This window comes from Ambystoma mexicanum, chromosome 2q, assembly GCF_040938575.1.
Source record: "Ambystoma mexicanum isolate Mex_15411 chromosome 2q, UKY_AmexF1_1, whole genome shotgun sequence".
NCBI classification, from domain to species: Eukaryota; Metazoa; Chordata; class Amphibia; order Caudata; family Ambystomatidae; genus Ambystoma; species Ambystoma mexicanum.
This window is the reverse complement of record NC_090924.1, coordinates 1,269,627,858-1,269,654,472: the sequence shown is the minus strand read 5'-3', so window position 1 is coordinate 1,269,654,472 and position 26,615 is coordinate 1,269,627,858. Positions and strand designations below refer to the sequence as shown.

Below are 26,615 nucleotides of genomic sequence, written 5' to 3'. Positions count from 1 at the left end.
TTACCCTCCTTTATACATGACCTAGTCGCCCCAGTGTCAACCAGGAAGGAAAAAATGTTGTCAAATATAGCCACCCGTATGCGAGGTTCCTCCGCAGGGTTAGGTGTGACTGATAGGATGGGACACAAACTGTTCATCTGTGGGATGTCCTATTGTGGGTACAATGACTGTCCATTCCCAGTGTACGGGTTATGTCCTACTAGTGTCACCCCACCCATTCTTGTCCCGGGTACCATTGCCGCTGTGTCCATGGGTTGTAGGGAGTCGTCTTGTATTTGCATCAACTGTTGAACTGGTTGGACATGTTGAGGCAGTGGCTCTGCCATGCGTTGTGGTTGTAGCTGTTGTGATTGTGGTGCTTGCATGTGTTGGGTTACTGGTATTGTCTGTTGTTGCACCTGGGGTTGGTGTAAGTTTTGTTGTGGCGTGTTTTGTGACGGCCCATCTGTCGGACGTCTTGCATGTAATACCCATTTTGCCCACTCTGGTAACGCTGTTGCCCTTGTTCATCCCATCCTGGTTGCATCCCCCTACTTCTGCATTTATGGGAGATATGCCCTAATTGCCCGCAAGTCCAGCACTGTGGTGGCTCTCGCACCTGCCATTGAAATCCTACTCCTCCTTCTCCCTGTCCCTGTGGGTAACCCCTGAAGCCCCCTCCTGGACACCCTCTCTGGAGCTCTCGCCTTCCTCTATAGCTGCCTGGGTAATCACCCATTCCCGCGTTTCCTCCTCCCAATTGAGGTGTGAATTGCTGCAAAGCATTGTACTGCTACTGTGGTTGCAAAACTGCTGTCTGTGGTTGCGGGGAGGGGCTAGTTATAAGTGTGCCTTCTAGGGCATATTTAGACAGTTTCTTTTGAACTAATTTTGCTTCATCTGCTTTTCTATCCTCTGCCTTTTGCTTAATCTTTTCTTGCCATAGTCTGCAATGATGTACTATAGTGAGCTGTATTTCCGACCATGCCTTTGCTTCCATCCCTACCAATTTCTTCAATTGTCTCTGTACCGGTTCTGGTAACCCTTGTATCAAGATGTGATAAAAGATAGCTATTGTTTTATCCCAAGGCTCTCTAGTCTCGAGGCGCCAAAACTCTCGAATCTCTTGGATGTAACTAACAGGGTCCTCATCGTCCCACATCTTGCGTGATGTGATTGCTCCTATATCTGATGTGTCGGGGTATTGTGTTCGCAATGCCTGCCATAATGGATGTCTTCAATTTGCAAATGGGGCCATGTCGTGTGCAGTGTTGTGGGTGGTCACTCCTGGGAACCCCGCCCTCTTCCAAATGTCATCTGCTGCATCACCTAGTTTGGAGACCAATAAGCCCTTGACATCGCCCACCGCCAACCTGTGTCCCGCTGTCAGCTTTTCCATTTCTTATATCCATTTCCCCGCCCCTCCACTTAAGGAGGTTAGCCTCCACTTAATGTTTTACTTGTCTGTGTGCTTCCAGGGTACATACTGCGGCCTTGTCCTGCCCCTTTCTAATAGGGGCATCTGTGAATAAGTGGCCCTCTCTTCTGGTGTGCGTCTCTACTGCTGTATCTGAATGGGTCCCCCCTCATCCTCTGCTTCAGCACCTGTATCCATTACCTGTATTGCATGTGACCGGTGCGGGTGTCCCGTGTCCCCTCAAGCCTGCTCCGTGAGCATGAGTACCCCCTACTTTTGTGTTACTGCTGCCCCATCTCTCCTGCACCCTGGGAGGTCCCGCAGTCTGCTTGTATAAGGCTCTTGCAGAGCCGTCCCTTCTGTCGTGTCTAGAGTTGTGTTGTCTGTGTGCTGTCCCCGTCTCTCTCCTCTTGTGTTCTACACTCCCATGACATTCCTGTGCCTGTTCGTGTTATATAGAGTTTACTAGCCCCTTCCCTTTCTTCATCAGTTAGTTTGTCTTCTCCGTCCTCATCTTCCTCATCGCTACAAAATCTATCAGAGAATGTCAATTTGCTGGCATGTGGATAACGTACAGTCACAGTTTCAAGATCGATATTCGTGGACCCACATGCATTCCCCTTTTCCCGTACCCCCGAGTGTATTACCTTGCTGCCTCTCGTATGTGCCTTGGACGTACTCGCGCCACCCGCTGTGTACCTATGAGGGACCTGCCTGTCCTGTTGATCTCCTCGTCGCTCTTCATCGCGTCTCCCTTGTTATTCTTGCCAATCTCAACTCCTTTAATTTTCCCTCTTAGTACTTATATGTCCGTTGCAATATCTTTTTACTCCATGACACCATTTCTCTTTCTGCGTCTTCTCCTCCCCTTCTCTCTATTTCCCCCCCACTTTCTCCATTTCCGTAATCTGCTTTGCTCCCTTTGTGTCCCTCTCAGTTGCCCCTTCCCGCTCCTTTTCCAATAATGCTAACCGCTCCTTTCATTCCTGCTCCTGTAGTTCCAGCTCCCTCAGTATTGTTGCCTTTCGCTCCCTCATCTCCCCCTCCAACTTCTTTTCCGCATCCTCCCGCTGCTGCTCTCTAATTACCACATGCGTCGCCTTTCGTCTACACCCCTGTCCCAGTTCCAACTTCTCTATTGCCTTTGTTGCGCCTTCTGCCTCCCCCGTTGTGATCCCTTGAAACTTCAACAGTACCTGTGCCGCTACCCATTTTTCTGGGCCTATTCCTGTGAATTCTGTTTTAGCGTGCAGCAGTCCTTCCTCATCGAGGCCTTGGTTTTCAGCCTCCTCCCCTTTCCCTTGCTGCAGGATGGTTGGGGCATACACTTTGGGGCATATGAGGCTGGCCTATACGTGGGATTTGAATATCCTTCGGCTGATTTTAATTCTCGTGGCTCCCTTACTTCGTCTAGGTCCTGTAATGGGTATAAGCCCTGCTCCCCCTCCTCCTCCTCTAAGTAATCAGAGGTAACGCTTGGTGGTGCTGGAGGTGGCGGGCATGAGTCTGCCCCCTCCTCCTTCACCCCCCGCAAGCTCATCATCCATGGTCTGTCCTCTTGGAACATATGCCAACGATTCGCTAAATTCTACCCCTTGTATGTGCTCTGTAGGTGGGTAAGTAATGATTGCAGCATGTCTTTGGAGAAACTGCCGTTAGGCAGCCATGGTCTTATTATCTTCCCTTCCGTACCTTTAGACCATTGTACACTGTATTTAACTATCTTGTCCTTGTAGAGGGGCAATGTTCTGCACATGTGCTGTGTGGGGGTTACCATTGTTCCTGATTTGCTTTACATTGCCCCCATTACCCTTCCATGGAGAACAATATCAGTTTGTATTTTACATGACCTCAAATTGAGGATTTCGATTCTCCGCTGTCAATAAAAGGTAAAAAGAAATTGGTAGGTTATGCAATGCGGTTTATGCTGTTTTTCTTTTTTGTTTCTTTTTACTGTACGAGCCTCCGTGGCTCTGCACCTTATGTGGCGTACTCTCGTTCTGCCCCGCCTTCACAAGAGCTGCCGTAATTCGGCACACCACTTCAGTCATGCTCAGGCGCCATTCACACACTGCCACTTGTTCACCTGCCTAGCAATCCAAGAAATGCCAGCCTACTAATCCTTCACCGGTTTACAACGCAAGTCCTATGCAATGGCCTATGGGTGACATCAACAAACTAATGTTCACATGAGAGACAAGATACTTTGCGCGGTAACAAACAACAAGACATTATTTCAATCCCAACCCATCACCCACAAAATCCCCACAGCTGTCTCTTCTTCAACCTTTTATCATCTCTATGTAATTAAACTGTACCCGCCACCTCGCCTGACAGGTGATACACCTCTCACCGGGGAGACTTAACCAGTTAATAGACCTTCCGCAATGTAAGATAGCTCCAGCTAATCTTTACGGGAATACTTCATCTATTCGGCGAACTAAAACTTATAGGAATCCACCATATTTACATTTCGTTCACGATCCAAGCGCATTGAGCGATCGATCCTACACAACACAGGAACTCGTTGCCATGCAACCTGAATTCACACTAAACACTAAACATCATAAAACCAATTTTTATTACAAGTTCACATTTCCTTCTTTCCGATTTACACATCCCTCCCCCATGCACAGAATACTGTGTTGCTCATTGCATGGACCACACTTACTTTGTTACACGTCTGCCGGTGCGGCTCGGCCGTTGACTCCCCTATTTCAGCTCGTCTAGCCTCTTCTGGACTGCGTGGACAACTCGCCGACTGCGGGCAGGGTCATTTTGAAGTCGGCTCCCGACGAGCAATTCTCCAGTTGCTCTGGCCGGTTATCTCTCAGTTCCCATGAGGGTTCTGCAGTCCTCCAAGGTCCGACGGCAGAGGAGACAGCACCTGGCTGGGCTGACATCACAAACAATCTCACTGGGGCCTCCAACTTGTTAGGGTAATTTCTGGGGTCAGCAGAGTCGTGCCAAGGGTACGCAGACTCCCAGCTCACGGAAGGCCCTAACTTCTTCCCTGGTCCCAAAGAAGTCGAGGTCCAAACAGGGAGCAAAGGTTTACTGTGGTTTGTTATGCAAACACACAGGAGTCAACGCACGGAGCGATCCAGGCACATCTCTTCGTAACCTGGCTCGCAGGCCAGTTTTGTACATTTGTAACAGCATAACCTTCGTCACTCAGCAGACTCCCTCCCAAAACCTTTCAGGGGCTAGGATTGGTAGGACCAGTATATAACCCTAAAAACTGTTATTGGAAGTTACTGTGTCAGGTGGTGTACTTGGATCAACCCTCCAAAGTTGCTACTTCTAAAATGTTACAGTAAGGAAGCCCAGTAGTTGGTTGGTAGGCCTGCCACCTGTCCCCAGACTGCAGTATCCTGATTGGGCAGGCTGCGGGCCCCCAAGTCTGGGACTAACTCCGTTCCCAGCCCACGAGACAGCTGTTCCCACTTCATGTCTACTATGTCTCAGCAAATTGCAACTATGTGTCGGCGTATTACATTAGTTTGTACAAGACTCATGCCATGAGAGCATTCCATTCCCATCATACGAGGTGGCTGGAGGTAACAAATGTGTTGCGAGCCACTGTCTGGCCGTGGGACGGTTGCTCATTTCCCTCCTCCGAGTCTTGGCCCATTCTCAGCTCGGCCGAGTCACGTAGTTGGAGACCACTCTTGCAAGCTTAGTTGCCTCGATTAACGTGTATTTTGCAGGGAATATTCTTTGCTGCAGCCGATGTCACTTTGGTTCGGGATGTGGAATGTCACTTTGCAACATGGTGGCCTTGGCAGCTTGTGGCTCCCGGCAGGGTTTGTTCTGCTAGCACAGTACCTTGCGGCTTGGGATTTCTCTGAGACCATTGAGGCCTACTGTGTTCTCCTAAGGCCTGCTCTGGCTCCTATTATGGCGTTCTCATAGTGTCCATGGGCTAGTGAGAGTTTTACAGCTGGTCAGGTCCCTTGAGTGCTCCTGTCCTTCCATTGGGTTAATTGCATGTAAGCATCTACAAGCATATACACAAGCTCTTCTCTGCTTATTGCGTTTCTGCGGTGCTATAGCAAGCCTAATGACAAAATAATAAACGTGCCGACAGTGTGTATGTGTTGCCATCCTCTATCTCATCGAACTGTATGTGTTCTTCGTGTAGATTGGTGCGTGTGTGTCCCAATTGTGCGGATTGCGTGTGTGCTTCATGTCTAACGTACCTATGCCGTCGGGGTGTCTCTAACGACCTGCAGCATGGCATTTGGTTTGATACTGTTAGTCAAGTCTGTCCATGCGGTTGTCTCAAGCTCTGTCCTGTGTCTGATCTTCCGGTAGGGTACCTTTTGCAGTAGTTGTCCATGGCTGGAGCAGTATGGATTGGCATGAGCTCATAGGATCGGCGGCCATGTTGTTGCTGATGCTTCTTCCGGTTAAGGGGTCGTCCGGGACTGAGGGTCTGTTCGGGTTTTCCCTCTTCAAGGGGAAAGACAGAGAAGGAGGGAAGGAAGGTGGCCAAATAAGGGCCAGGGGAAGAGTAGGGAGTAGAGAGAGGAGCGGGAGAAGAGAGAGAGGACAGGATGTCCTGAATTTTTTAGATTAAATGGGAAGCCAGGGCCCTGCAGAGGGCCTGGGAGGGGACAGGAGATGTAGAGACTGCAGCATGATTGGCCAGCTTGTTGCAGATTTTAAAGACTTCGGCTGAGTTGTTAGATGCCGCGGAGACGCAGGCTTGGATGTGGGCTCTCTTCTTGACACGGACAGAGAGCCGGTATTGCCTTTGGAGAAGGCTGCAGGCCAGTTTGTCAGAGGATGTACCAGATGCATGCCATTTCCTCTCATCCACCCTGCATTTGCATTTAAGGGCAACAAGGTCTGAGTCGTACCAAGAGTTGCACTTGGTTTTGGGCTTCAAGCGGATCCTCATGACAGGGGCAAGAACATCGAGAGTATCAGATATAGCAGAGTGGAGCATGGAAAGGGCTATGTCAGCGTTTGAGTCAGCCAAGGGGGCAGGGGGCGGTGAGAAAGTAGCGGCGAAACCTCAACTGACACATGCTTCATGGGTCAGATAACCGAGAAGGTAGGTGGCAGTGCTGGAGTTGGCTTTGCCTGAGGGGTAGAGAGGGTGAGCTGAGAGGAAAGGAGAAAGTCACCACTCCAGGAGAGAGAGGTTGTGAAAGAGTCCAGAATAAGGACAGGAAGTATCCAGGTGGATGTTGAAGTCTCCAAGAAGGAGGAGTTGAGTGGCCCAGACCAGGAGGGAAGAGGAGAGGTCCGCCCACTCAGAGAGGAAGGAGGAGATTTAACAAGGTGGCCGATAGATGGTAGCCACAGTAAGGGAGTGACCCGGAGAGAGAGAGAGCCTGCAGACAAGGCATTCGAAAGATGAGTAGGCCTGTGCAGGAATGACATAGGCAGGAATCCACTCAAAAAAGATTAGGGCAACACCCCCTCCCGGAACGGTTGGATATGGGCGCAGAGAGGATCTTGTAGCCATCAGGGTGGAGAGTGTCAAAGCTTGTGACAGAGCTGGCCGTGAACCATGTCTCGGTGACCATTTTAGCCTTCTGTGTTAAATGAATCTTCCTCTCCAACTTGTGTTGTTACACAAGCACTTTGTAGTTTGGAAATGTAACATTATTAACCTGTTTGAGGGATCGCTTGTGCCTGTTGTTCCCTCATGCCTCCCGCGGTTGTTGTTTGTTTCGGCGAGACCGAGGACATCAAGGTCAAGTTCCTCCAGGAGGCGGCAGATGTCAGAGGAGTGTTTGACAGCTGTGCGTGAGTTTAGGGTGGCGATATGGAGAAGGTTGCCGCCCTTGAAAGACTTCCGGGGAGGGGTACAAATCAGAGGTACGCCCTGCAGAGGTGTAGAAGAAGCCTGAGGGGGGCAGAAGAGAAAGGAGGAGAGGGCAAGGTAGCCATGGAGGGCATAGAGGGGACAGCAGGAGAAGAATGGAAATTGATGAGGCGCGGCAATCGTCTATAAAAGAGAAGAAGGTTGGCTTGAGGGCCTTGGACCAAGAGGGTACCATTCAAGTAACCATTAATGATTAACTTAGGGTTTCACCCTACGTTACTAGGGAAATCCAGACCTGGACCCCTTGCTCACTATTCTTAGAGAGGGACAGCTCCTCCCTACTGAAGAGGTCCAACCAGACCGAAACATGTGTCTGGGGATGCTGTTGGTACTCTTGTTCAGAGGAGAATTGGCTAGCATTTTGGTGCTGGACTGCCCCAGGGCAGGACGAAGACTGATATTTTTGGGATATTTCTTCTCTGTGAAAGATAGTGAGCTAAAGACTCTGTGTAAGTCTCTCGTAACCAGGACTAATGTCTGGCAGAGAGACTCCCAGGACCCCCCTTGTCAATTTGCATATTTAAGTAACTTTGGGTCTCACCCTAAGTTACTAGGGGAATCCAGACGTGGACCCCTTGCTCACTATTCTTAGAGAGGCACAGCTCCTCCCTACTGATGAGGTCCAACCAGACCGAAACACGTGTCTGGGGATGCTGTTGGTACTCTTGTTCAGAGGAGAATTGCCTAGCATTTCGGTGCTGGACTGCCCCAGGGCAGGACAAAGACTGATATGTTTGGGATATTTCTTCTCTGTGAAAGATAGTGAGCTAAAGACTCTGGGTAAGTCTCTCGTAACCAGGACTAATGTCTGGCAGAGAGACTCCCAGGACCTCCCTTGTCAATTTCCATGTAGAAATGTCGGCAGACATCTTTGAAACCACTAGACCGCAGCTGTAGATATCACCTGTTACCCATTTGAGCACCACCTTGGAAGGGACATGAATGTATCTTATGACTCTTTTTTTCCACTTCCTCCACAGGGTATAGCGCTGCATGACATATGGTGACAGAAATGTGTTGTACAGACTGTGGATATGGAGAAGGTTGCTGCCCTTGAAAGACTTCCGGGGAGGGGTACAAATCAGAGGTACGCCCTGCAGAGGTGTAGAAGAAGCCTGAGGGGGGCAGAAGAGAAAGGAGGAGAGGGCAAGGTAGTCGTGGAGGGCAGAGAGGGGACAGCAGGAGAAGAATGGAAATTGAAGAGGCGCGGCAATCGTCTATTAAAGAGAAGAAGGTTGGCTTGAGGGCCTTGGACCAAGAGGGTACCATTCAAGTAACCATTAATGATGACCTTAGAGGAGTGCAAGGAGGCCAGAAGGGCCTCCCACCGGTTGCCACTGTTAATGGGAGAAGAAGAGAATGGAGAGAACACAGAGACTATATGTAGAGTTCATAGGTCTGGTGAGGGAACGACAAAGAGGATGTCGTTGAGGGTTTTCCTGGAGGAGGCACTGGTATAGGTATCAGTGATAGGGAGGACTGGGTTGGAGACCAGGATGTCCTTTTTAAACTTCTTCCTATCAGATTTAGTGAGGAGAGCAGGATATTCGATATCCTTTATTAGGTGCATTCGATAGAGAAGCACGTTTTCAGCACGGGACAAGGTAGCATTCTGGAGCACAACACACACTTCAAGCTTTCCCAGCACAATTCAACAGTTCTTCTCTCAGCAACCAGGGCCTTCAGTGGTTAAATCTCTTTTCTACAAAAAGTCTCTCACCTCTGAGGACCTGATGTGTTTCAAAAAAATAATAAACAAAAGTTATTTTCTGCTTGTACGATGGGTGATGCCTTTTCACTCCTAGGTCCCCCTCAACCGGGCTCAGACCATTCTCGAATGTTAGCTTCTCTCCGTCGGGTTCACTACTGCTTTCAACACAATTCATCCATGACATTCACAAATCTTAATTTTTTTTAAACAATTCACTGTGGACATCTCTTTGCTGGGTTCACTTTTGTCAACACACTGTATATTGGGACTTTAGACTTAACCCCCGGTTTATTGGCATCCCTCCTTCGGGTTCACTCTTGCCAACTTTGTCAATCGCACATTTTCTCAATCAGTTCTTACGATGCAGGAGTCACTTCCCTTAGCTTCACAATCATCTGTCGGTCAAAGACTTTCGACTGTACAAAGGATTTTACTGGACCCCTGTATGACCACTCTGACCCCTTTCCCACCTTTCCCAAGGCCTTCTGGTAACAGTAGTTTCAACAATCGGGTAATCGCCCAGAGTTTCCTGAGCGAGCACTCACGTGGTGCCTGACTCCTCTGTTGCGTGTGACCCAATCTCATGCACTGGAAGATTCTATGAATCTATTGAATGTTTAACAGGCGTTAGTGGGAGGACTCACTCTGTGTACAATGTAATCCGGAGCCTATATGTGAAACCCCTCTGTGCAGGAGCAAGGCATGGGATGTGCTGCTGTGGGTGGGTAAACAAACGTAAAGGAATTGAAAGCCGCAAGGTGTTGGAGACACGCTTGTCATTGCAGGGGGTCTTTGAATGAAGAATGAGTTGTGCAGCTGATCAGGGATCCAAGAATGGTGAACGGGCTGCGTGCTGGGATAGAACTGCAGTGCAGACGTCTCATGAAGCAAAAATACACAGACCTCAGTAGGCAAGGTTGCAAAGAGAGAAAAAGGAAGAAAAGGGATAGAGATAGACCGGAAGGGCGAAAGGGAAATATGAAAGGATTCATAAGGGAAAGCTATGACATGAAGAATACTCACAAGAGCGCTGAGTGAAGTAAGAAGCAATGCACCGCGTTGTGATGTTGAAGCTATTTAAACTATTGCGTGGTAACTCTGGCCCATGTTGAAATGTCGGCAGACATCTTTGAAACCACTAGACCGCAGCTGTAGATTATCACCTGTTACCCATTTGAGCGCCACCTTTGAGGGGACATGAATGTATCTTATGCCTCTTTTTCTCCACTTCCTCCACAGGGTATAGCGCTGCATGACATATGGTGACAGAAACGTGTTGCACAGACTGTGGCTTGTCTCCAACTCATTCCATTTAAATTCAGAGTGCTTCACGTGTGCTTTTGCTGTTTGCTTGCTCTTTATGCCATTGGCTTGTTGCTCTTTATGCTATTTGCTCGTCATGGCCAGGGCTTTTGTCATCTCCTGGTAGTGTTTATTTTAAAGTTAGATAGGAACTGGACTCATTGTTACAAGGGTCGGATTGGACCCTCGGTCTTTCGGCTCGTGGTCGGGCCGAAATCGTCCCTGGAGAGTGGGGGCCGGTTTCTGGCCATGCCTGGACCGGTTTAGAAATACAAATTTGAAAATCTTTTTTTTCAAAAAGCCTTTCATCCTTCTTAGGTCAATAAATGAGTACCAACACAGGTAGGGTGATATTGTATGCATATTTGTTCTATAAAAAAGAGCTTTGTAAGTGCTATACAATAACATATTATTATTTGGCCTTGGACGTCTGCTTGAATTCACAGTAATTTAGTGTACTTAGGAACAATGCTATTTGATGCGACTTCCTGTTTTGTCAAGGAGTGAAAGGTCGTGTTTCATCGCTTCCCGCAATGTCACTTTGGGGTGGGTTCAAATGACATCACTTCCGGTGATGTCATCAGAGGTCAAGGGTCGTGAGGCGAGGGGTGGGCCATTTTTTTGAGGTGAGGGGTGGGCCACTTATTTTGGGTGACCCGGCTTATTTCTTGTCCCAGTCCGACCCTGATTGTTACTACTAGTATTAACCAATATGGAGTCCTAGTACTCGATTAAGGAAAATACTTCCGAAGCGTGTTGTGCGGTCAGAACCAAAATATAATTCATTGCTTTATTTAAAAAAATAATGAAGTGAATCTTCACTAGCAAAGGTTAATTGCATTTTAATTATCGCAGTGAGCAGCAAATAGTTTTACTCTCACAGCCAAAGCATGCAAGCTTAAGGCAAAGGAACATGGTGGGACTGGAGCATACAATATTCTCAGGCACCAATGAAAAGGTGGCCCAGAGGTGCAAATGGCATTTCATTCCTTGTTTGACAGCCTGTTGGAGTAGTACCCAAGGGGGAGTTTTTTAAATAAAATATCATGCACATTGTGCATTTTAAGGAATATTTATTCAGTAATACTAGTCAAAACTACCAGTCGCATGGTATAGAAACTGGCACATATGGGCCAAAAAAGTCACTCAATTTGACCAAAAAAACAGGCCCACTCTAGCATTTTCTGTTTGTGCATTGATTGCCGTATGGGTCAGCCTGAGTCTGTAAAAGAAGCATTTTAGCCCATTACTTTCATGGCGTGATGTAAGGAACTCATGGTGACAACAGTAAAAACAGGCACAAGTTCTCACAGTTCAAGGGTGTTTATTAAACTGTAAATGCAGGGTGGAAAAACGCCTAAACTAAACCTAAATCTAAGATGGGAGCAAGCGTCGACCATCAAATGAAAAATAAGGCAGTCCTTGTGGCGTCTGGTAAAAGTAAAAAGCCTTTACTAAAAAATAAATATTGCCAATTCCTTACAACTAATTACAGAAAGAGTGTGGGATAGGATATTCAAAATTAAGAAAAAAAGTGTTCACAAATAATAAGTCAAGATGTGATTGCCTTGAGGTCTCCGTTACCCACATTTTTAGCATGGGACAAAGTGGGACTCTGGAGCACAGCACATGCTCGAGCCTTCCCAGCACGAGCTAACAGTTCCGAATCAGCTATCAGGTTCTATGATGGTTAAGTCTCTTTGTAATGAAAAGTATCTTGCCTTCGAGGCCTCATGCTCTCAACAAAGAAATTCAAAGTTCCGTTCTACGAACACTTTGGGTGAAATTGTATTCAACACATTACTACGACAATTTCTTTCTCAGTGAACTTTGGGGTGATAACTATCCACCCCTGGATCTCCATCGGCTGGGTCAAATCTTAATGGGCCTCATTACAACCCTGGCGTTAAGGGGTTAACGGCGCCGTAAAAGTCTGTGGCGCCGTTAAACCCTTAACGCCAGATTCCCACTTTAACGCCTGCTTTTTGCAGGCGTTAAAGTCCAAGGCGCTAAGCGACCTTGGTGCTAATTACGGCACCGTAATTTACGGTGCCGTAATTAGCGCCTTCCCCATTCCCATTGAGCCCTTTGGGTCAAAAATGGGAATGGGTAAGGGGCCATGGTGAATGGGGATTTACCGCCCCACCAACCTTGGAATGGGGCGGTAAATCCGCCATCCACCATGGCGGAATGCGGCATGGACCATGGTGCTAATAGCACCATGGTCCAACGCCAGCGTTGTAATGAGGCCCAATGTCTTTTTAAACAGAAGTTCGGTCTTTTCCCTTGGATGTCGGCTTCCCTCTGCCGAGTTTACTCTCGCCGACGTTTGTAACAGATTATTCACTGCATACACCCCTTGGTAGGGTTCACTTCGTTCCCCACACTATTCTGGATTGTCGGCTTCCCTCTGCCCGGCTCACTTTTGACAGCCTTTACCAACTATTCCTCATGGGACTTTTAGACTTGGCCCCTTTTCATTAGCATCACTTGGCCGGGTGCACTCTTGCTAATCTTCACGAAACACAGTTCATGTGCTAATTTTCACCATGCAGGATTCACTTCCCCTAGCTTTCACAGTTCTCTGTCAGTCAAAGACTTTGACGGTACAGAGGATTTTACAAGAGCCCCGTATGACCACTGTGACCATTCGTTGCCTCTTTCCAAGCAAGGCCTTCTGGTTAATTACCCAGAGTTTCCTGCGCGAGCACCCACGTAGTGTCTGACTCCTCTGTATCTGGTTTTCCTCCTTCTTGGTTAATAGTATCCTTCTGCTTTTCAAAGTTCAACCTGGCTCCCGGCTACTTTTCATTCAACACAGTTCGGTTTCTGAACTGATACATTTTTTTTATTTTCTTTTTTTTTTTAAATGGAAGCTCCTGGGATGTGGCCAGCACCATGTGGCTCTTTGTTTCTGGAGTGGCTGGCTTTCTTGATCAGGCCTCTTAAAAAAAAAGGGTTCCATAAGTGTATCACTTTGAGAAGTGACCCTTAATAAAGAATAGGAATTACAAATAGTCGTTCTGGAATTCTATACAATAATTGCTAGACTCCTTAAAGGTTTATTTTAGGCACATTTCTTGGAGGGAGTCACTGATTTCGTCTGTTCTAAAACACCTCAAATTCACAATGCAGACGAAAACTTTATGCATTTTGCTTTTCGCTTATTTCAGTTACAGCATGTTTTTTTTCTGCCATTGTCTCTGTTACGATCATCCAAAGACATTCCATCTCGGTGTCCGCGGTCACTTGTCAAAATCCTTGTGCCTGAAGCTTGTATACAGTGTAGAAATGTTTGACCATAGCACATAAAGAGGTCCTTGTTTTCCTTGTGCCACAAGTAATGCTTTGTTGCAAGGTGCCTATCTTTCCTATCTCCCTGGCATGCTGTTGAGCATGTCTTTTTGCATGTATGAGGTAACAAGTGCCCAGAGTACGGGATGCCGTGTGAGTGCGCTGCTTTTCTTGCCCTACTTTAAATTCTTTTATACACAGTTATTAACCCTCCAAATTGTATGTATTTTGCCAACCTCTGAAGGCTGAAAAGTAGATCCATGCAGGCTTGACATGTGGCCAACTTTGCACCACACCTGCAGATGAACTGGCCTGCTGTTCAATCTCAGTTACTAGTTTAATAGTATCCACTACAGAGTGTAATGCACTTTCTGACTTTGAGAACATTCAGACATGTAATTGCTCATTTTACTATAGCCGGCCAGATAGCTATAGTAGGTAAGATAGCTCAGTTGGTCGAGTGGTCGCTGCTGCGATGTGTGTGTGATCTGCAAGTGGCAGGTTTGAAACCCGGCAAAGCTAATTCAGCCTTTTATCCTTCTGAGGTCTATAAGTGAGTACCAACATAGGTTGCGTGATATTTTATGCATATTTGTTCTATATAAAGGGCTTGAGCGTAAGTGCTATATAATAACACATCATTATAATTTGGCCTTGGACGTCTGCTTGCATTTTAATTTGGTAATATAGGCCTATACACACTCATATTAACGGTGCATATGGTGATTAATTCTTGTATGAAATGTACATCACATTCTAGTGATATTGTAACCATATTTATGGTAGTGTACTTAGGAACAATGCTATGTGTTGCAACTTCCTGGTTTGTCAAGGGGTGAAAGATTGTGTTCCATTGCTTCCTGTGATGTCACTTCGGGTGTGGTCAAATGACATCACTTCCTGTGTTGTCATGCGAGGACAAGGATCATGTGATGTCACTTTCACTAGCCCTGGCATTTTGGTGAAATGACGTCCCTGCTGTGTGTGTTGTAACACATATGAACTGGACCACCTTAAGGCCTCAAAACGGCTGCATTGTCTCTTCTCATCCAGCCATGCTGCTTAGAGACAGCCACAGAAACGTGGGCACCCAAATGGTATCTTGGACCCAGGAATTGAGCGCATACCATAGCTACACAGGGTACACTTTTCAATAGACTTCGCTTCAATTCTTGTAGCACTAAGATGTGGTATTATTGAAAGAATCGTTTCAATTTAACTGTGCCTCTAGGAAGTGCTACACATGAAACACATGTTATCACTGTTACAATAATACTAAAAATGACCTATGGAACTACGAAACCCCTGTAAAACGATTCACAATCATGTACCAGGGGCCACTGTGTCTGATTCACGCAGTTGCCACTTTGCTTTTTTCTCCTGCCTACGAGTAATACAGAATACGGGCATCAGAAAATGCTAAATTGTATGTATTGAATTCTGCCATCACTTTCTGTGACTCTGCTCATCATGCCATTGCAGGCGGGGCAGACACCATGTCTTCTCGGTGCCTGCTCATTCCAGCCTCTACACAATCTCTATGACTCTGGGCTCACGGCATGTGTAGGAACACAGGATGCACCACAATCATTGACTCAATGGCAGTCTGCACCCTTGTGCCAGTGGATGCATCGTTCCTTTTGAATGGCGGATTGTGGCCAGTTTCCCTGCTATTAGGCAACAAAAAGGAACTTTTGTGTTTAATCGCAGGGTGGCTGTGGCAATTGTTTCAACTGCAATAGTGATCACAACTATGCATGCTGCCACTGAAGATGTGTACATATTTGTAATCGCTACATGCAGCTGATGCAGGGTACGGAAATCCAGGTGGATGCTGAGCTTTTTCGACCCATCACCTCATGCACGGTGTGACTCACTGACCGGTGCCCTCTGTGTGCTGTGCTTAGACCTCAAGAAAAAAGAGGAGGCTAAAGGCCTAATTCATGGAACTTTTTGCACGGTGCATTTGCACCGCGCTCAAAGTTTCATGAATTTGGCCCTGAGTGATTATGCAATCGCTCGAGCAGGCTAATTCCGGGAGTTTGCCAGTGGCACCCAGAAAAATCTATTCAGCCTGCAATTATTGGATAGGCCAATACAATGTGCTGTGCTTGGACTGAAAATACAATATGATAGTATAACACCACTGTATAGATGTAGCAATGGGTTAACAAGCCATGGAACCGCAGCACTGCACACTGTCCATCCTTGCGATCTAACCATTGCTTTCCCCATTTTATAATTACAGATGTCTACTATAACAGACGGTGATTGGTTATACAGCAACAATAAATTGTGTAGCATAGACTTCAACATCCCGGTAAACCCCCAGGACACTGGCATTAGAGAGGTGAGTGCATTCTGTGAATCCTGACAAACTGCAAACTGAGGTTTTTAGAAGCAGAATAGAGGGAGAATATGTTGTGGGACACTATATGCAAAATCCTGGTATACCCACTGATTGACAACCTAGACAGCAAGTGTTTCTTTGTTTTGGGTTATGGATCGTGGTGCTTATGCTGCAGCGGACGGAAAGAGGTGGCTTCTGCAGTTGCTGCAACAGTGACATTGGCATCTAATTATAAGGCACACTCTAGTTTCTGTGGGGCTGCAGTGACAGAGACGTGTCAGTGGGTAGGCTGACTGGACGACAGATGCCCTTGCTGAATTGACTGTGAACATCCATGTCTGTGATGTAACGGTTTATTGAGGGACCACCCTCAACACAGAGAGTTCCTTCCCTGCCCACTCAAGGTATCACGCAACAAACTATTTAATGATTCTCTTAGCACTACTTCAGACACATAACATGCCCATTATATCCCTCCTCCTGTGCTAACAATGAGCCAAGAACCAAGCCTTGTATGGGAAATGTATCGGTATTTATTTAAATAAAAGAAATAGAAATTAGCACGGAAATGTCGAACAGCACTTTATCCATGGCACAACACAATCAACTTCTCTCAGCGTACATAAATCATAAACGTGAGTTGAAAAGAACACAATCACAATTCTTCACTTTCTGCAAATTTCACTTCACAAAATAATTACACTGATTAATAACATAAGCAATTATCATGTAGTCTTGTGTGATTTTGATTTTCCTGCAGGAATACGAGGCTAGCAGTAGGATTTAAAGATTGGTACAAAAACATATGGAAATTATGATTTTGCCCACACTTTTGGTTTAAAATAAACACAGGGTGATTTAGCAGTTTGTTTTTCAGACCCCCTCTACTTTGGGATGTGTTGGGGCAATCGGACATAAAAATTAGAATGATTTGGGGAAATTTGGATTTTAGACCCCCCCTCCACTGAAAAGCATGTGTTGTGTAAGCTGGCTAAAATGTTCGGACTGATTTAAGAACAAAGATACCCCTCTTCCTTAAAGAAGTCGGGGTCAGCAGGACAAAAAGGATTACCCAATTAAATTATAGGCTAGAGCTTTCAGCGCTCACTGGGAAGGGAGCTTTGTTAATTTTGAATTTTAACAAAATTCACCCCGTAGTGTTCTGTCAAATGGGGAATTAATTAAATGAATATTTTTAGTTAAATTGGCTATGGATCTACACAGTTTTGCCCCCCTACCCACTATAAAGGGAAAGGATTCAAGACAAGCAGACTCTCCCACCTTAGGTTTCCCAGGGCTCAATTCTACTTACATAGAAGCCTCTGTTTAAAGTTCAGGAAAGCCAGCTGAATCTCACAACACTCTGGAAAGATAGGGCAGGGCCTGGTCACTCCACTCTCAAAGATGGCCTCCCACTCTCCACCATAGGACCCAATCAGCTTTGAGGCCTTCCTAGAAATAGACAAGCTTCACCCAGATACAATCTCCTCTGGTGTTTCCTTACAGCTGTCAGATGGCAAGTTTCAGCAGCCCTCTCTGTCTCTCTGTCTGTTGGTCTGTGTCTGTCCTGTATGTCCCCTCCTCCTAGTGCATTCCTCCTTAGATAGCAGTGATAACACCACCAATTTTACAATCTTGGGGAAGTACCCTGCAATAATTCCTGCAACGACGATTGGACAGTTACCCATATCTCTGCTCCCAAACACAGCCTCCAAGTCTGGATTGGTTTAGGCGTCTGGAGCAACATATGGCAATTTCCATTTGTAATCGCCATTTGATCTCCTTTCAAATCTTTGGCAAAAACTAGTTATGTATCCTAACTTCATAACTGCCATAATATATATATTTTCTGTTTCAGCGAATAATAGGGAATTAGATAAGCCGACCACCAGCTTCGTACCATGTAGCATGGCCATGTGGCACATTGCTGCCGTTTCCACAAAAAGCATAACAGTTATGAATATGCAAGTTATTACCCATATCCCTAATTTTATTCTCCACCTGCTCTCCAATTCTCACATTTGGAGCATGTTCAGATCAGTCAGAAACACATCTTAGATAGCCATTACAGTTCCAAGAGTCACAGATGGATGAATCTTATATCTCCAAATCGCCTGGATATTACCCAAAAAATGGTACATAGATGAAGAAAATCTGCCCTATGGTTGCTGAGAAAAATGACTAAATGATAATAGTCCTTTTATATTAATTTTAATTGTGAATCTTCATGCAGGACAACTGGCTATTGTCCTGCCTTCCGGCGATTTGTTTTCACTGGGTCAGCCTGTAGCCAGAGTTTTTTTTATCAGTCTCTTTGTGTTGGAAGCTTGCTCTTTGAAGTTGTTGCACTCCTTTTCACACATATTTATCATGCTCCAACCAAGGGAAACATCTCCTGCAGTCAATGCCTTCAGACTCAGCAGGTCTGGAGAACACTGAATTTCGACACCCTTATCAGGACACTTTATTGCAGTTGGATGGGAGATGTAACATTGAGACTGGCAGTGGGAGATTTCCTTGTGAAGTTTGCCCACAGCCAGAAAAAGGGTTTGCCTCAGGCTGAAATTATTCCATGAAAACAAAGTGGCTTTTCAAATGTCAGTGGTGTTTTCGATGTGAAACATAATATACATTGCTTTTTGTTAACCGCCCATCATGTCTTTTCCCTGACATATTTCTGTGAGTAGTGATACATTTTTACATTTGAACTGCTTTTATTTGCAACACCTTTGCAATCGTTTTTGTGTCAATGTTAAAAATCCTGTTTTCCATGCGAAAGGGATCTTTGATTCCTCCTTCTTTTGTGAATTAAAATGCTTATTTTCCTATGGTAATGACAAGTAGGCCCCTTTTACAAATGGCTCTTCAATTTTACTTGAAAAAAAACAAAGGCAAGCCCTTTTTGTTTCAGTGTTTAAAATCCTGCTGTTCATGTGAAAGGGACTTCTGTTTCGGGCCTTTGAATGCACCCCACAGTGAACCTGGGTAGTACTCAGAGTTTCAAACAAAGACTTGTTTATTAGCACCCTTGGTGGGGGAGGCAGCCAATCAGGAGGTTAGGAACGTGGGATGACTATCCCGATGTTAGCCCATGTTCCAAGCCATCTGATGGTCGCTTCCCTTGTCTGCAATCTTCTCCCCAACCCGGACCCTTTTATAAAGAATACCTCCTCCCAACTTACCTCATTTCCGCAGTGGCTTCCTTCTTCCTCTTTCCTTATGCATGAGGCTGCCATGGAAAAGTAAGAGGGGCTCCAGAAGTTGCTCTGCTTTTATACTGCACCAGTCAGCATAGATGCATTACAGTGCCATGGCTTGTCCGAAGTCTGTGTTTCCAGACTTTAATCTGCAGACGAGTGGCAAAGGGAATAGGAGAAGAGGAGCAGAGAGATTTGCAATATCCAGGACTGTGAGGGCTGGGGAGGATGAAAGGAAGGGACAGAATGTATGCAGAAAGATCAGGGCATACAGCTGATCAATAAAAGGGCTCTCTTGTAAATTCCTGAGGGCAGAAGCCAGCCCCGTCTGTGTTTTTGAGAATGCATACGTTAGTGTTCTTCTGTTAAATGTATGAATGGGTTGAGTGCATGCCCAGTTGCTATAAAGCTGGGATTCAAACCCAGAACGCTAATCTTGCAGCCCAGAAAGCTACTTGCTAGACCACAAAAAACGGTGACTGAAAATAGTGCGAAAAGTTTTCATAATGGGATTTTGCTCTGAGGGACCATTTCAATACAGATTCCTGTGTTTAAAAGGTGTGCACCAGTTATATTTTTCCAGCAAATTTGTAGGCAAATCTCCTCTAGTTTATTGATGATGCTAAATAATCCTGTGCACATTCCTCACTTAAGAAAGGCTAATTGAATGAACTTTGAATATTGGTCTTCAAGATCTATTCACTTCTGGTGATGTCACTTCCCACTGTACATGTTATTGAATCCCCTAAACATTTTTGTTTTGGACTTGAACCCTGGTTCGGTGTTAACTTAAACCCAGAAAGGACTGTGGTCAAGGTGAATGAGGTGGGTACAAAATGGAAGAGTAGTAGGGAGCGTAGACCATTACCCAGAGGGCTATACCTGCATGGCTGCATGCTCTATTGTGGGTGTGAGTGGTGTGGAATGGTGTCTCTTACTATCTCAATGTGAGAACATTAACTTAGCTAACCTGTCCTGCATTTGGTACAATCATCTGTGTCATAAGAAATATTAACTTAAGGACAACACTCTAGTGTTGCAAAGCCTGTGTGCAAGGCCTTTATGTAGCCTGCCCCATTTGTTTTAAAAATGTTAGCCGTCCAAGTATGCCTTTAAGATAGAGGTGGTCAGGTATTGGTGCCTTCCTCCACAGCCTGTGCATGCTCAACCAACGTGCAAAGGAACAGGAGAGTGCACATTCTTCTTGGCCATAAACAACCATGAATGGCAAGGTTCTTTAGACAGGAAACTGGGAGGAACTATAGGCACTCCTAAATGAGGGTAGTTTTTGGACTGTAGTTGTCTGTGGTACCCTCGAACTGGCTTCTGGGTAATTCTTGAGGAATGCTAGAAGCTTTAGAGGGATGATATTAGTAGTGTGGGATTTAGGGTTCCGCTTGGGAGGAGGCTGGTCTCTTCTGGCAATTAAACTATATGTGTAATTTTCTAAACCTGTTCCACAATTACTTGTAGTGTTAACAGGGGAGCAGAACGAATTTTAGACAAGTTTAAAAATGAAAACACAACAGTTGAAAAGGCCTTGGTATAGGTGCAATGGATGTGGAGTGTGTGGTGGGCAAAGGCAAAATAAACGCACAAAAAGCAAACAGTGTACGGTTCGTAACTTGGGATATCTCTTTATCTTCTCGAGCCTGTTGCTATCAGGCTATCGCTACCTTTGATTTCTTCCCAGATTTTTCCTTGTCTTTTCTACTGTTCTGTTTCCCTATTTGGTCTTCCTCTGTCTCATCTTGCTCCAGTGAAATCAGTTTTCAGTGCTTCTGTCCATCATCTCTATCCTCTACCTCCATGTGACTCTATTATTCCTTCTCTTTCTACTCTTGGTTGTATCTCTTTTCATTCACGTCTAAAATTCTACTTTCTTTGTTTAGTCTTTAAATCTCTCTACGGTCTAGCCCCGTTCTATCATTCCTCTTTGGTATCTTTTTATACTTGAATTTGTTCTTTTCGCTCCCAGTCTCAATTTCTTCTCGCAGTTCCTCGTCCTCCCCGTGCTAAGTCACGTTTCATTCCTTTTCATCGGAATTCTCTCCCACTTTGTCTTTGCGCTATTTCTCTATACTCTTTATTTCGTTCCTCACTCTAAATCCATCTTCTTGATATTGATTTACAAGGTTGAGTGCTTTATATTGTCATTTGCATTTTCATTTTATTGTACCATTGTTATTACCTATGTACAGCGCTTTGATTAAAGCGCTTTATAAATTCCAAATAAAATGCAAAATACAAAATGCAAAAAAACCATTCAAGATTCCAATTTCATTTGAACATTTTCTGCAAAGATGTATTTGGCAAAAGAACAGCTAGATCATAATAGGCCAACGTTGCATAGCATATCAAAACGCACCCAAACATTCACAAAATGGGTGAGCAATAAATACAAATGAAAATGAGCCAAAAACCTTTACACCTGAAAAATGCCATTGGGTTGCAAAATCTGAACTGAGAAGGTAGGATTACAAATAACAATGCAAGGATGAAAGAGGGTTATCTATAGGTGCAGCGAGGGAAGAGGTGAAGCCCAATAGGAGTGTGTGGGAAAGTGTGAAAATACCCCCCAAAAAGTTAAGTGAAAGTTTATGTTGAAAAGCACAATTTCATGTTAACATTTCCTGCAAAGATGCATTTGTGATCAAAACACAGAGATCTCAACAGAATGCCCATTCTTTAACAACTTTTTTTCATTAAGGCTGACACTTTAAGGTCTTGGGTTGGATGAATGCCTGTAGGTACTAGCATAATACTCTTTCCCTTTTAAATAAATGCTTAATAAACTAGTGCCCATGATGGGATAACTTAAAATGTTATTTATGTAGTCCCTGCATCTCAGGATAATGAACTCCTTTAGGGTAAAAGTCTTAACCATGTCCAAACCTATTCTATATTAATCCTTTACCTTTCACGATAACCTTAACCCCTTAGGTGCCAAAGACGAGATTGCTCGTCCTAGAAGCATGGGGAATTCCAGCAGGAACATCTTTCCTGGCAGTCAACACAATAGTTCTCCGAATCGACCCACAAAGTCTTCATAAGCCTATCCTTTCAAGTCCATCCCTATTCTAGAAATCCAACTAACATCAAAAGCCTTCCTGGGCCGACCTCTCCTGAAGCTAATCATAGTTCTGTCTTCTACAGGGTTTCTGATCAATATAGATTCTTTGGGACTCTCCACGGCCTCTTGTTTATCTTACCACACCAATCTTCCTAGGTCTCTCCATGACCCCAGATTCTCCCTGGCTACTCAGATGTCTCTCCTTGGCCTTTGGGTTCCCGGCTTCTCATAGTCTCTTCACAACCTATGCTTCTCCCAGTCTTCTCTCGAGTCTTTCCATGACCTTTGGTTCTCTCAGACCTCTATAGGCTCTTAGCACAACTTTGGTTCCATCATCAAAAAACTCTTCACAGTAATGGGTATTTCTCACCTCCGCGCCCACACTTTTAAGGTTCTTTATAGGCAAGTGATAGTCTCACCCTCCTGAGTGAGGATTTGGTTACTTTTGGACTCTTCAAGAAGGATTCCCAACCTCAGGTCTACCTTCTTGTGTATGCTTTTTTGTCTAGAACATGTCCTTGGGTCCTCTCATCTATGTGTGACAAGCTCCCGAGGTAGGACCAGCACAACTGCCAATTAGTGTGCTATCTCCTTCCAGATTGCCACCTGCCTGTGTATCCAGAGAGTGGATGAAAGCATGTATACTTCTTCGCAGTCTTTGCCCGTTCTCTGGCATGTTCTGGTCCGGCGACTGATTTTCTAAAATGACCCTGGATTGGTACTTCGCTTGAGTGACTTGGTTTATGCTTCCCAATTCACGTTTAATTTCTTGTCATTTCCTTTGAAACATGGTTGAATTATTATTATTTATCTTTCAGCATTGGTCAAGTCTTAATTGGTATACAAATTGTATAAAGGTCGGCTCCAAGCCTTTAAATGTGGGCTGCTTCACCGGCATCATTTGGAACTGCAAATGCTTGCAGTCTTGACTCTGCAGTGTTTCATGGTGCTCAGCATTCTGGGAGCAAGTGGGCTTGCAGTTCCACCCACCTGCTGTCTGTCCCGCTCAAATGGTACAGTGGTTTTATGATGTTATCATGGAGTCAAATATTTCTCCTTTCAACATTCCACAATCTCGCAAGGTTTCATCTTCCTTTCAGTATTCCACTGTTTTGAAGGAATGCGGTTAGAGTTAGATGCAGAATATCTGTCCTCTGTGCTTGGAGATCTTAATATTCTTCCAACCTGATGCAGTAGAATGCATTGACAAATGCCCTCGGTACAGGATCATCTGCAGTTTTTGGCATATTGGGCAAGATGCAATATACCTCTTTAGCACCGTAGAAGGGGGCATTGGCTAAACAGTTGCAGTAAAGCAGGCTTTGGGTCACATCGCCCAATTATGCAATCGTAGATTCATTCATGGCCAACAAAATCAGGAAATGACATGTTCCTGAGTATGACACCCTTGATGTCCACAGGTGAGTGTGCTATCTCCATTACTTCTTTCTAAAATGGGGTTAGGGACTACAGTTGGAATTTCGTTTACTGTTTCTTTTAACATTATTATTTTCTACAAAATGTGGGCTTTACTTGAATGCTCCTTTAGCTTCTGATAATACTTGGCTTAAGGCATCCCTCAGCTTCCTGTCATTCGTTTTGGCACTTGCAAAGTGAGGAGAGTAAGTCTGAAAAATATTTACATCTCATTCTATAAAAGGCGCATCCAATGTGTCTGACATACAGTTCTGCAAGATGGCAGTAGAAACAAACCATTCATCCCTTCTCAGAGTGGATTCTTGAGAGATAACTCCTATTACTGTATGGCCAACAATTTGCTCACATATAGTCATCAAGCACATTGTTAGCCTAAATAACCTGTAATTATCCTTGATAATCCATATCTGTATCACCGGCTTTTACATCTACAAGTGCCGGCTGATAATTGCATCTCATGTCTGGCTCTGATTTTTACCTTATCATCGGATAAAATAGTTACCGCCTCTATACTAAAGAGGTTGAGTGCAGTAGAAGTTGGAGTGGCTTGAACAGGTAATTTGGCGGATGGGCAACATTGGTGGGCTTGTTCATTCTGATCTAGATTTTGATGATGAGTGAGTCCCCCTGAGTCAGAGCTCTCAAATTCCATTTGTGAGCAATTAGACAACATACGACAGAAATATGTTTTAGCAACAGTTTATTAAGGCTGACAGTATAAGGTTTTAAGTTGGATGAACGCCTATAGGTACTAGCAAAATATTATGTCCTTAATAAAGAAATGCTTAATAAACTAGTGTCAAGGATGGGATGACTTAAACAAATGTTCTTCAGGTGCTCCCTGCTTCTCAGGGCGATACAATTCATCACTATAAAAGTCATAAATGTCCCCGTCTGAGTTAAATGTTCCTTGAGGGAAGTCCTATTCTAACAACACAAGTCTAAAGATGATAGGCAACAGAAAGTTCCAAACCGATTCTTTCTAAGTCTGTTAGCTTCCAGGCTAACCCTTAGCTACAACACAGCATTCCTCCAGAATGACCAATTGACCAAAAAGTGTTCATTAAGCTATCCTTTATAGTACATTCCTATCCTAGATATCAAACACACATCAGATGTCTTCCTGGGAAGTCCCCTCTGGGGCTACTCATGGTTCTGTATTCTACAGGGAGTCTAGTCCGCATAGGTTTTTTAGGCCTAACCACATTCCCTTCTTTCTCTTAGCACATCAAACCTCTTAGGTCTCTCCATGATCTCTGATTCTCTCAGGCTTCTCATATGTCACTCCAAAACATCTGGTTCTCTCAGAATTTACCAAGGTCTTTCCGCGACCTCTGGTTCTCTCTGGCTTGAGCTAGGTCTCACTACAACCTCTGGTTGTCCCAGACTTTACCCAGGTCTCTCCATGACCTCTGGTTCTTTCAGACTTCGCCCAAGTCTCTCCAAAACCTCTGTTTCTCTCAGACTTCATGTAGGTCACTCTACAACCTCTGGTTCTCACACACTGGTCTCTCCATGACCTATGGTTCTCTCAGATGTCTGTTAGGTCTCTCCACAACCTCTGGTTCTCTCAGACTTCACCTGGGTCTCCCATGACCTCTGGTTCTCACAGATTTCACCCAGGTCTCCCCATGACCTATGGTTCTCTCCGATGTCTGTTAGGTCTCCCCACATCCTCTGCTTCTCTCAGACTTCACCCGGGCCTTCCCATGACCTCTGGTTCTCTCAGATTTCACCCAAGTCTCTCCATGACCTCTGGTTATCTCAGACTTAGAACATGTCTCTCCATGACCTATGGTTCTCTCACATTTCACCTAGGTATCTCAAGAGGGGACTGTATCACAGGAAAGGCAGCTGCAAAGTGAGCTGGCACAGTGAGATGAAGCTACAAGAAAGAAGAGGTAGAGACCTAAATCATTTGAGGTGTTAAAAAAGACCATTGTCATATTTAAATCTCCCATGTTTGATGGTAGAAACCATGGCCCAAAAGAGGAGGGTCAAAAGTGACAACACCTGAGATTGCCACTCCCTCCAAAGAGCATGGCCGCAGTTTTATCAAGCAAGGTATTCCTCTTCGAACCTGCTAGATTTAAAACAAGAATCTGTGACACCCATCTCCCTATCCAGGTTCATGAGGAGATTAGTAGCTGGTGTCATCAGAATAGGAAGAGACAGTCACCCTGAAAGGACACAAGAAATGCCAAACGATTCCACATTGAGATTAAAGAGGACACGAGGGAGTGTGCATCCCTGCAGTACATCACATACAAGATTCAGTTTGGTCATCCAGCAAAAAGGAATACCAGGACAAAGCTATACCTGTGACACCAATATCCCTAACTGTGGGTCTGGATTTACGTAATGAGGGTGTGCAATGGTCTGACGGCCACGATTCAAATTCAAGCTGCTTGGAGCTTCCCAACTAAAGTGATTTAATGAATATGTGTGCTCCATAATAAATGTATCCACTAGAAAGGAGATCAGAAGAACAATCCAGTCCTTACAGAGGTTCTTATTACTGGGAAAGACTGGAGAAATGTATTGTCAAAATGTGCAAAAATGTGGGTGTCCCTCGACTGAGAACAAGCATGGCTAAATAAACTGTTCCCTGGAATGGGTCTCACTCAGGAGGGTCTACAACTAGGTGTGAGCTTATCATAACTTTCACAGGGGAGAAATATCCATGTGCATGCCATTCTGGTCCCACCCATGTAAGCAGTCCAGCATCGACTTGCAAGGCAATTCTCTGAGCAAGTGTTCCACCTGGAACCCAAGACATGTGTTCCTGCCTTGATGAGCATCATCAGTGAGGTGCGGCTAATGTGCTTTGCCTCTCTTGGCATGGAGAGGAAGGGGTCCATGTCTGGATTGCCCTTACCTACTTAGGTAGAACCCTTAAGTAATTCAAAATTTGAAAAAAATGGGAGAGCCCTCTAGCATTTCAGTGCTGGGCTGCCCTTATGGGGCGGACAAGACTGGTATGCAGTTCATTCACTGTACAGGCGCTGTAACA

At 45.1% G+C, this 26,615-nt stretch overlaps 1 protein-coding gene across 1 annotated transcript in view; it reads left to right on the top strand.

The window, feature by feature from the left end:
* AKAP4 (A-kinase anchoring protein 4) overlaps positions 1 to 26,615 on the top strand; it is an 858,685-nt gene that overhangs the window by 131,066 nt on the left and 701,004 nt on the right. Inside the window, exon 3 of the mRNA XM_069648669.1 lies at positions 15,794 to 15,895. Coding sequence (XP_069504770.1) covers positions 15,794 to 15,895 — 102 coding nt within the window. The remainder of the gene's footprint in view (positions 1 to 15,793; positions 15,896 to 26,615) is intronic.